The sequence below is a fragment of the Phaenicophaeus curvirostris genome, chromosome 2 (assembly GCF_032191515.1).
Source record: "Phaenicophaeus curvirostris isolate KB17595 chromosome 2, BPBGC_Pcur_1.0, whole genome shotgun sequence".
Lineage (NCBI taxonomy): Eukaryota > Metazoa > Chordata > Aves > Cuculiformes > Cuculidae > Phaenicophaeus > Phaenicophaeus curvirostris.
The window spans coordinates 58924260-58936470 of record NC_091393.1 but is presented as its reverse complement, the minus strand read 5'-3'; the positions used below and the strand labels follow the sequence as shown (position 1 = coordinate 58936470).

The 12211-nt window shown below is 40.6% G+C and overlaps 1 protein-coding gene across 2 annotated transcripts in view; it reads right to left on the bottom strand.

Annotated features, from left to right (window-relative positions):
• Positions 1–12211, bottom strand: part of SLC22A3 (solute carrier family 22 member 3) — a 35868-nt gene that overhangs the window by 8651 nt on the left and 15006 nt on the right. For both annotated transcript variants that reach the window (XM_069852196.1, XM_069852195.1), the window contains exons 3-7: positions 10712–10866; positions 7664–7829; positions 6507–6624; positions 583–680; positions 229–443 (exon numbers count right to left, since the gene is read on the bottom strand). In XM_069852196.1, the coding sequence (XP_069708297.1) occupies positions 229–443; positions 583–680; positions 6507–6624; positions 7664–7829; positions 10712–10866 (752 nt within the window). The remainder of the gene's footprint in view (positions 1–228; positions 444–582; positions 681–6506; positions 6625–7663; positions 7830–10711; positions 10867–12211) is intronic.

Here is a 12211-nt window from a genome sequence, read left to right as displayed (position 1 = left end):
AGTTTTTCTAAGCCTACACCCAGCTGTTGCTCACCACCCATCAAAGATATGACCATTACATATTCCTGAACGATCTATAAGCAAGGAAGGTTGTTCCATGACTGCAATGCTGCTCACGTCATCAGATACTTTTTACTTTTATGTACAGTTTTGTGAGGCTGTCATTGTTTAAGGAGCATTAGAGAGAAGTAATTAACCTAAAGAGCCTGACTTTGGGAGAGGAATTACCTTCTGGCAAGAAGGCAGTAATGAAGCATGCAATTCCTGCCACAATGCTGCTTATTCCAAAGGGAAGGCGCCGGCCAATGCGATCAATTGTCACTAAAATTAAGAGAGCGGCGGGCAGCTCCACAGCTCCTGATATGAAAAAGTCTAGGTAGAGGTTTCCTCCAACAATTCCTAGACGCATAACAAGCCCTTGGTAGATCAGAGCACTTGCGAACCTAAACAGCAAAGGGGAAAAAGAGTTGAGAAGCAAATAAATGACTACAAACAGCAGGAAAGACCATAAAAATCACAAGGGTGATTTTTTTTCAAGACCCCCACACTCTGGTAACAAGCTGAACTGACATGGATACTCACCAGGCATACATCAGGATGAGCGTGTATCTCCTCATCCGAGGAGTTCTCACCAGGTCAAGAAAGGAGGGGTTGCTGACCTCCTCATTGTTAACAGTGATCTGAGGAGAAAAGTAAGCAGTAGAATCAGCTGTTGGGGGTCCAGCAGGAACTGGGGTAAAGTTTCTATGTAAACATGGTGCTCAGCAATGTTCCAGTCCAGCGAGTGAATGTGCTGACAGGTCAGCTTTCTGCTTTTAGAACTCCAGAGCAGTGCACCAATAAGGGAAACAGCTCATATCTGGACACAGCTGTGGGCTTTCCTTAATGATGAGAGTGCAAAAATCAGGGAAAAGAATCCTCCCATCTTAACTTGAGAGTGGAAAAATTATTTATTCATTATAAACTGAGTGGTTGACCTGGGATTTCTTGGGAGGCAGTAAACAGTCACTGGGAGCAGAGTTGCCTTCTGCCAGAGGTGACAGAGAGAAGGAGACCATGGAAGGAAGAGCAAAGCAATGCGCTATGGGAAACAGGGAAAAAGGGGATAAGCAGCAATCAACGGGCTTGGGAACTGGCTGGTGGCTCAGCTGGATAGCAGGAAGAAAAAAGGAAGGAGAGAAAAAGCAAATCTGTGAAAGTACTTGGGTGCTACAAAACATTCAACTGGTGAAATTCAGAGGGTCTTAAAATACATAAGCACTATACTGAACATGGCTTTTACCCAAGGAAAAAAAATCCTGTGAAGTATGAATTAATGGTGCTCATACTACATACAAAGTATTGTAAATCTGTTCACAGCTTCCTCCAATACAACCACAACAAGACAATCAATGAAATCACTAGTTAGAGTGTTTAACAATAACAGAAAAGGGCAGGATTTCACTCAGCCTGTGTTTACACATTGTAGTCATTGCCATAAAGTATTGTGGAGCCAGAATATTTTCAGGATCAGAAAGAGATTAGGTGCATTTATGGAGGCCATTTTTAACTGTGGGCAGCAGTTTTTACTGTGATGTCCAAGCCTGGTGGCAGCTCTTTTGTTTGTATGTTCAGGTGAGAAAGACAAAGAAGAGAAGGCAAAGATGGTTTAGGCAGGGAAAAAAAACCCGAGACTGCCCAAGAAATGGCAGCCGTGGCTGGGATTGCCATCAGCTCTGAAAGCAGCTGAGGGAAACTTGGGGTTCAACCTGCTACACCATTTTGAAAAGGATTTCAGGCAGCCTGGCTGCTTTGACTCCCAGTTATTGCCCCTCTCCTGAGAGGAAGCCTAAGAGCAAATAGAAGAGTAAACCCTCCCTACAACCACAGCACCCAGTGCCACTGCAGGCCCAGGAACCCAAGGAAATGATTCCATCTCGTGTGGAGACATGGGTGAAAGGATGGAGAAGCACATGAGGACATGCAGATCCATGATGAGAACATTCTAAAGCTAAAGGCATTGCCCTAGGATCTCATCAACTCAGCCAGGGCTGTGCACGGTTTTCACCCTCTGTTTTTCACAACATAAGACAGCACAGGTATTTTTTTTCAGTGAGATTAGGCTGGATGTATTTACGTATGACTTTTTCATAACTGAATGACAAAAATCTCTATAAGTGGACAGAGAAATCCCATGTTTGTTTGAACTTGCTTTCTATTCCTTCTTGATTTTCTTCTATAATCAGGGCCAGCAGATTTCATCAAAGCACTGTCATTTCTGCTTCATGCCAGAACCCTTTGTGGGGCAGGTAGACATTGCTGGGTTTCTGCACTGCTCTTGTACTCTCTCATACTTTGGTTATAAAGGCACCATGTCTGTGTTTATAGGAGTAGGCTGCCAACCATCAGTTATGACTTTGTACAAACATGAGTTTAGTTTTGCAAAGGACTAAAGATAAATTCAGAAGGGCTGCTACCGTATATTTTTATGTCTTAATAAAGTCATAATAACCCCAAGTATAGCTAAGTGATTGTTTCATGGATGAAGGAAGAAATCACAGTGTAAAGTGGAGGAAACAAAAGTCCTTTTTTTTGTTCTTTGAAATCAAGGATATCTTTGCTATTCACATCAGTGCAGTCAGGGATTCAATGGGCCCATGTTTCCAAAGATCCAATATCTGAAAATTCTGGAGGAAGTTTTACAACCAGCTTCCCTAGTATTTTTATGTCCCATCAAATTACGTATCAATTTTCCTACAATAATTTTTAAAGATTTCTCATAACATAGACATACATTTCTGCACATACTTAATTCTGAGCAAACAGTACATCTGTGCGTGTCTATAATACATATGTATGTAAGTTAATCTGTACTAGAAATATATGTGTCTACATATGTCTGTATAGCAGAAATAAATATAAAGAGAGAGGGGGGTTGGTCCACAGCTGTCTCAAGAAGCAACTCTTCCTCGGCTGTTGCAGTTCATTCTACTTTTGGACAGAGACCAAGAATAAAAAAAATTAGCTTGAGAAAAAAAAACATGCTAGAATAATTACAAGCAATTGGAAAAAAAGAAGAGTTTATAATCTACAATTAATTTGATGAGTTCTGGACAGAGCTGAATTGCACCAGTGTCACAACTGACAGCAAATGAAGCAAATGTTTATCTGTTTTCACACAATGGCCATCTCTGTTTTCTGCATGCCACTAAAAACGCAATGCTGCTAGATCCAGGCCCATGTAAGTGACAACACCAATGGAATTTTTACATACTTATTTGAAAATCTTAGCCAAAGTGCATTGATGGATAATTCCTCTCTCTTATTCCTGTCCCTTAACACCTGCAAGACTTTGCCTGAAATTCTGAAGTTGCTTTGTGAAAATGAATCCTGATCTGAGTTAATGTGAGAAATACACTTGATCCATGACTAATGCACTTCCTGGAGATGCTCTCTCCTCTGGGCACAGCACCAAGAGTGGCAGACATTGTCTATTAAAAAGGTTCCAGGAACAGATCCAGCAAGAATCTGAGTGTGTGGAGGTTAATCTGCTGCAGTTGTGAGTGGCTTAGGGTCATAAGCAGGGACAGTTCTGAAAAAAAAAGTTAGATACAACTTAAAACAAAAAGCAAGCAAAAATACATATCACCATTCTGATGTGATGCTTTGAAAATATTGATGTTTAGAGAGAGGAAGTGGATGTAGGAATGCAGGGCTGAATGTGGCGTTCACAACCTTTCTACTACATGTCTCAGGTCACACTGAGACGTTACCACTGGGTAATGCTGCCCAGGATGAAGGAATCTCACTAGCGTATATGCCACAACCAAGGACAATAAATGGAGTTACACTCTTCTATCTCATTAGTATTTGCAGTCCGTTTCTTTCCCACCTGTTTCAGGCTACAGTCCTCCACTTGTGTAAGATGCTACTCCATTGTGACTAGCAAAGCTCATTCTGCATTCTGGGAAATCTGAGGGTGATAACCTTGGCTGGTATCACAGAGATGTCTTGACTTCCATCAGAAAAATCATTCTCTAATTGCTGGCCCAGCTTGTTAGAGCTCATCAAGACTCCTTCCATCATGTTGCTTTACTAACATACAACAGTCTCATCTGGTGTATCCTGTTCCTTGGTCAAGGAAGTTATATAGAACTTTTTCACTTGACAAAACATTCTCACAGTCATTAATTCTTATATGCCTCCCTGAGCTCTCTAACATTCACGGAAATACCATTATAGCAATGTTGTGGGACTTGAACAAATTGCTTATGAATAAAGCAGCTGGCTGTGGAAATGTATGTTTCAGCAGACTCATCTCTCTCAACAGGTCTAGTTTTGACTTTACAGAGTCCGTAGTCATATAACCTAAGAGGCATATTATAGGCTAAGGGTCCAGCTTCTCTATGAAACCTGTTGTGTGAATCTTAAATTTCCACGACTGTCATTATTGCAATTAAGATACACATAATGAAGTGGAAAGATAATGGAATGTTGGTATAATTCAACTGGACATTTCTATATTTCTTCTGTTGCTACACACCTATTCTTGTGTGCACTTCATGCAAGCCCTGTATTTATAGTAGGAATGGTCTTGAAAAGCAGAGCTGCTTAGGCTGGCCAAACGATATAAAAAGCCTCTTTCTCACCAAGTAAGTAAAATTCTACAGATTTGAGAACAGCTACCTGGTGTGACCAGCAGGTCCAGGGAGGTTATTTTGCCCCTGTACTCGGCACTGGTGAGACTGCTCCTCGAATACTGTGTTCAGTTCTGGGCCCCTCACCACAAGAAGGATGTTGAGGCTCTGGAGCGAGTCCAGAGAAGAGCAACAAAGCTGATGAAGGGGCTGGAGAACAGGCCTTATGAGGAGCGGCTGAGAGAGCTGGGGTTGTTTAGCCTGGAGAAGAGGAGGCTGAGGGGAGACCTCATTGCTCTCTACAACTACCTTAAAGGAGGTTGTAGAGAGGAGGGTGCTGGCCTCTTCTCCCAGGTGACAGGGGACAGGACAAGAGGGAATGGCCTCAAGCTCCACCAGGGGAGGTTTAGGCTGGACATTAGGAAAAAAATTTTCACAGAAAGGGTCATTGGGCACTGGCAGAGGCTGCCCAGGGAGGTGGTTGAGTCACCTTCCCTGGAGGTGTTTAAGGCACAGGTGGACGAGGTGCTAAGGGACATGGTTTAGTGTTTGATAGGAATGATTGGACTCGATGATCCAGTGGGTCTCTTCCAACCTGGTGATTCTATGATTCTATGATTTTATTTCAGAAAAGTGCCAATAATTACTGCTTGGGTTTAGTCCAAAATTATATTCTGGGATTTTGGTGAAGCAACTCCACTTCTTTGGATAGGCAGGGCTAAATTATCTGATTCTACCTTGCTAAAGAAGAGCAATGAGAAAGATCTAGGTAAGATACCAAACTGTGGGAACACAGGTTGCCAGCTGCCTATTATAAAGCAGACATATCATGATGCCCCTTCCTGACAGGATGGCACACATCAGTCTCCTCTGAACACTGTCATCACGAAGTATTTACTTTTAGTGTCAGTGAAAATTTAATTAAAAATCACACGATAAATTCGTATGCGGATAAAAATAAAGTATATGCATATGCATATATGTAGGTGTAAAGGATACTACTGTATACTGATAGATATTTTATGTAGGTAATTTATTTTCAATAAGAATATCCCAATTTCTTTCTGAAATACTTGTACTGTATTCTATATGCCACCTCTGGGCTGCGGTATGCTAACAATTTGCAGGTGTTTTCCTCAGGTCAAATAAAGATTACTAACTTTACTATAGCTAGCATTTAGGCTCCAGACCTGGTTTATTACAAATCAGATACCTTGCCCACATCTGTTGCCAACTTCATAAAAATGGTCTAAGAGCCATGCAATGCTACTCAGCAAGAACAAGGCAAACACTGCAATGACATGGCTGTATAGTTTTAAATGCATAAATCCTCTCAGTTCCATCAAGACCACTTGACAAAGGACAGGAATTCTAATATATATAGTCCTATTTTGTAAATAGTGATCTCAGGTAGTGCTTCCCCTGTTTTGAACTTTGGGGCATACCTTCCCCCTGTTGCAAAGGAAACAAATTTATACTTAAATTCCAAATTTCTGCATCATATTCACCTTGAGTTGTAAAAAGAAGTTTTAGCAAAGGAGTTGGAGAAGTGGATCCTGCTGTCTACACTCACTGGGTGAGCTAAATGGTAGCTGCTGTGCAACATCATTGGTCCTCAGGCTAGTTTCTGATATTTCTCCCAAGTTTAAAAGTGTTAGAGTTCTGATTCATTGTTTTTCAAAATTCTTTTTTCAGCCATTGTCTTTCCATCCAGGTCACTTTTATTCTCTTGCAAGTAACAAAGTAGGTATGGAACTGACAATCTTGTTCTGGTATGCCATTTTGAGAGTGTTGCCCATCACATGAGGAGAATGCATTTTAATATAACAGAACCTTCAAAAGATAAAGAAAGTTTAGAAAAAGACCTCTAGCTCAGACAGATGAGAGTACCTCTGAGTAATGTGGTGAGAGATATTTCCCGTTGTGTTTTGCAATGTTGTGCATGATTTTTAATGCCTTCTCTCCCTTTCTTCGTGTCAGGAGCCAACGTGGGGATTCAGGAACCATCCTGTAAGAACACAGAAGTCATAAATAGGGGGTTTTGCCCTATAACATCATAAGAAAACCAAAGTCCTTTGCCTTTTGCCTGTGTTAATGCACAATACACTGATTTTTCAGTCTTTGGGATACAGAAACTCTTTTGGGGACTGCTTTTCCAGTCAGTCTCCTGTAAAATATCTGATGCTTGTGGGCAAGAAAGAAGAATCTTCTTCTAAAAACTATCATTACTCTGCAAATCTGCAAAATAATATACCTATTACATTTGCACAATGCATGTCAAAAGTATGATAACCAACAATCAAAAAAAGGTGCCTGTAGAACAGTAAGGAACGATGGGTGTTGGTACTAAACACACGTAAACCAAGTACCAGCAGATCAGGAAACTGATAGCTGAGTCGTTGTAAGATAAACACACACACTCAAAGGTACACCTACTTTATAAACTGAATGCGAAGTGCTACAACTGATTGGTGTTTCAGCTTCTGCTAGTCTGGAGTGAAGAAGATTCACAATTTTTAACTTTACAACAGGCCATGTTTACAGAAACAATGTGCAGGAGGAGGTTATGTGGTTTTGTTTCTTTGGATCCAGCCCATGCGATAGCTACACTTCATTGGGATGGGTGTTCAGCACAGCATAGTGCTTCGCTCTCTCATTAGCTGTACCTCCCAACACGTGTGGCATGTAAAGCAAGTTCAGGCTTGAACTAAGTACGTAATTAGAGGTAAAGGTGAGGTCCCATAGCTGACAGGAAAAGCAAACTTTGGTCAAGTTAACCAGGTAAACAGCCACCTCTGAGCTAAGCAGGAGCAGAACCGGGTTGTGTGAAGGGCCAGCTGTGACTGACAAAACAGGCAAACCCTGGGCAGAAAAAGGCAAGTAATGTATGTTTGTTCGCTAAAAAGACTTAAAACTATCAAAATGAACAACATGCAAGTATCTTCTTCTTAACATACAACATCTTGCCCACTGGAAACTTGGGACCACAGCAGCAGTCTCAAGGTGCTCAAACAGCAAAAATGACAAGGCAATGACTGCAATGTTACCAGTAGTAGAGCAGGAAGAGGAAGTTGGGCAGTGAAATGGCCAGCTGGATCCCCTGCCAGGTGGGAACCAAGTACGCAATTCCAGGGAGAATCATAATGCCCAGGGTGAAGAATATCTGAATCACGATCCCAACAATCCGCTGGTCAGAACCAACAATCTCTGTCACTGAGCAGAGAGAATGTCAAAATAAACAACACAAAACCAAACCTAGCTTGAAAGAAAAATATTAGTGGTGGAACATAACCAAGGATAGTACCATATCAGGTCACAAGTCTGTCTACCCCAGCATCTTACCTCCAGCAGTCTAAGTGTGTCACTGAAGCTTTCCAGGGCAAGCATGGATGACACTTCCTCAATTCACCCACTGCTCTTCAGATAGAGGGTTTTCTGACTGCATGTGAATTAATGAATTAAATAGGGCCACAGCAGGGGTTTGAGACTGTGTCATGATCGTGCTTAGTGGTAAATTGTTAGCACTTACCCTGGCACAGTTTTGGCCCATGCCCCAGACCACAGGGTCCTCCAGACAGGGGCTGCTTCCAGCAGGTAATATGGACAAGGCGTCTGTGGGATAAAGAGTTTAGCCATACCATGCTGGTTGCTCTGATGGGTAAGGTATGGTCCACAGTTTGTTTTAATTACTAGAACAACCATAGTCTTTGTTGGAAATTGGATATTTTATATTGTGAATTTGTCTAGACGGTTCTGAAACCCATGTAAGCCCATATTTCAGGCAATATCTCATGGACATGAGATCCATAGTTGAGATGAGCAATGCATGAAGAAGTATGTCTTGTTTGTTTCAAAACAACCATCACTACTTAGCCTTCAGAGTAAGAGCGGAGGGTTTTACCTTGGTTTATAATACACAGAAATCACTCTCTTTTATTTATTTATTATTTTTACTAAAAGAGACACAATTTTATAAGCAACAGGGATTTGTTTCAGCTAGCAATGCAGAGAGATATGACATCATTACTGTTTTTGTTGACTATTCATCACATCTGCATGGCTCAGGACCAACAATATTGCCTGAAGGTAGGTGCTCAGCACTGGCCCAGGAAGAGCTGGGTTCTTGTGGCAGCTTATTGTAGTTCTGAAGCACAGATCAGTAGCTCGGGAGATGTAGTAACGGCAACTGTACTCCTGGTGCAATCAAACCAATCATCTGTATATGCCTCTTTAAAGGTGCTAGGTTGGGTGATCCTGGGACACAAGAGTACATTCCTGAAGAGATTTAGATGGAATCACTTTCTCTAAGAATTGAGCACCTTTCTTAGGGCTGTGGTTATGTGCTGTCCCTCAGGATGAATCTTTCTGTAAAGTCAGGTAATCTGATCTGAACATTGCAAAATGTTCCTTTCTGTTAAAACTCGGACATTTTAAGGAAGCCATGGCATATTGTAAATCAGTTTGCTACCAAAATTTTAGGATAAGATCTTAGTCTGAAGTTAGGCCATGTGCTTGGAAGCAAGGGGAAAAGTAGCTTCTGGCCCTTTCACTGGATCTTGGACCTGAGCTGCTCAGCAGTACAATTTTGCTCAAAAAACTTAGATGCTCCTGAGCTTCTGATGCTGAGTGGGCTAAGCAGGTATGTTTGTGCGTATATCACCATAGTGTTCCCAGGACTTACTTGAACTGTTTATGTCTGGTTGCAATTCTACTCTTACTCTACTAGGAGTTAAAATAATTTGACTAGGAGCTTAAAATAGTTGTCACAGGCCTCACAGATTACAGTGAGGGTACAAATTTTTGCAGTGATGTTATCACAGTGGTTTGGATTATCACAGTAGATTACTGAATGGCTGATTTTTAATTTTTTTAGGTAAATTTGATGTTAATTTAATGTTTCATCTCTAGCAGGATGCTTTCCTCAATGTCATGTTATTTCATGCTCTAGAAAGGAGTTTCCCTTTCTGAACCTGGCAGTCTTTCAAGATGCCACAACAATGCCCTTTTCTCATGAAAAGCAACTGGCTATGTGAGGAGCTTCATTGTTGGGCTGTGACTATAACCTATCAAAGAATCTGGATCCCTGATGTTTTGATACTATTTATAGAAAAGCTTCCTTTCCCTTTTCCCTTTTCAGGAAATAACAACCTGATGTGGACCGTGGTGTCCAGCCTGGCACTAAGCAAATCCTCTCAGCTAAAGAATGAAGCAACCATCCAAGTGGATGTCCTTCCAGTGAGTAAACTCCACTGAGCATCTGCTGAAGATGTCCGGACTCTGTCAAAATTAACTCTGTCCTTGTTTGTATATCTGGTTTATCTAGGGCTTGCTCTGTAGAATTTGATCCTCTTGGTCATCTTCTATGTAGTAAGATAATATTCATATATACAGATACCACTCTTTCCCCTCTTTATTATTTATGTTCCTCTCCATTAGAGCTCATAGAACAGACAACCGTAAAAGTTCTTAGATAACATTGTGAGAAAGTGTTTCATTGCTACTGCATTGCCTGTGGCAAAATGCTCACAAGCATATTTGAGTATCACAGTGATGCATATGAAAAGAGAGCCTGAATGTTCTAAAGGACACGTCACTCTTCTTAGTCTACCCTCATGCATTACTTGTTCCTCACGCTTCTCCATGGGATCCTATAATGTCAGGCAGGCGTGTACACTGATGCTCATTTTCATCCTATATCAGTGCTGAATATCAGAAAGAGTTTGCCCTTGCTGCCATTTTCTGAGGCCACCTCTGAAATTAGCACACACTGCCAGGTTAGAAAACACTACTGTTTAGGTGCTGGAGAGGTCCCTAGCATGGTCTGGACAAAGGCCAATAACTCCTTCACAAAACATCCAGTTCAGGCGTGAGCCCAGACCATACATGATGTCAAGTTACAATTTGTAGGAAGGTACCTTGTCTTGGAGGATAAATGCAATAACTAGGATGGACTTGGGTTATTCATTGTCTGTTGATACCAGGGCCAGTGCTTTATTCCCAAGTAAAAACATTGTCAAGAGCAGATGTAACCAGTCTCCTGTCCTTCAAAAATCCCTCATTTCTAACCAGAAAAGAAAGAAGATAACAGCTCTCACCGATCACGTAACATGTCATCCAGGTTCCCTTGCCAAACACACCTTGGAGAAAACGGAAGATCAAAAATACAGTAAAGTTTGGTGCAAATGCCACTATGATACCACATATCCCAACCCCGAGACAGGAGAGCAGGTAGATGAGGATTCTGCCGTATCTGTTGAAAAAGGAAAACAAAGTAAAAATCATTAAAAGACCCAAAGGGTTTGTTTTTTTCCTGGCACCTCATTTTAATGCTAGATCTGAAAGTTCCTTTTTGAGATCAGCCTTGTTCCAAAGGAAGGCTGTCGGAAACATTGTAGGGTTAACCCTTGGGATATGAGACTCTTTTTCCTGTGGTATTTACCATTGCCTTTATGTCATTAATTTTAAAACTGGTAATGTGCTCACCAGGCACCCTTTTATAATGGAAAAGAGTGTATTCTTTTTGTATCTAAACTATGGCCCATATGCTATAGTTCAGATTTTTGAACCAGTTGAAAAAAGGGCAATTTTTGTTGGAGATTTCTGTTTTCACTTATTAGTCTCCTAATAGAAATTACAGCCAGCTCTGTGAAAGTTAGTAATTTCTTCTTTAATTACTTCATGTGATTTTCCAGTTTTTTGTTTAGGTTTAGATCACTTTTTTTTTTCAAAGTCTGCCTAATATATTCATGAATCTCATTTTCCAGAAAAAAAAATCCACCATTATTAATAGGTGTGCCCAAGATAGGTAGGCTATAATTAAAAAAAAAAAAACCAAAACAACAAAACCTCCCTTTATCTTCACGGCAACTGTGCCCTTGGAACAAAACTAAAGTTTCCATTTTAATTGTTCTTGTTGCTATTTTAAGAAGAAGAAACTGTGAAAACTTATGTAGCTTTCTGTCTTATCAAAAAGTATTTGAGAGAATATTTGTTTGTTCATTTTGTTCAAAAGTTTTTATGTGAAGAATTTATGCAAGACAAAAATCAAGATATTTTCAGCCAAGTCCATTCTTATCAGTGCTGTCAAGGAGACAGGAATCCACTGGTCTGGCTGCAGCACATTTCCCCAGTGCTATCAATGTACAACAATCATAGTTTTATGGTAGCTACATTATGCTTAATACACAAGTACTCCTAGACATATTCTATTGTTTTATTTTATTTGCATAATTTGCTGTAATATCTCTACTCTTACACAGTCTTAAGGCGCTACTATCACAACTGCCCAGCCAGACAGTGAGCAGAGATATCTTAAGCTAGCCAGTGTCATGGCATTTTTCCACCTCGTTTTTTCCCTTATTACTATATCTCTTGGAAAGATGAGGCTTTCCTTGACAGTACTTTTGTTTGTTAGTTCATAGCTTGTTATCTGAGCTGACATTCCAGATAATTCTGTAAGTATTCATGTCTACAAAGAAATCATATTTTAAGTTATTGTTATTACTATTACAGATACCAAAGATAAATTAAACAAGCAGAAGGAAAAAAATTCATGAACCGAAGAAATATTCTTCACTATTGAAATCATTGGTGGT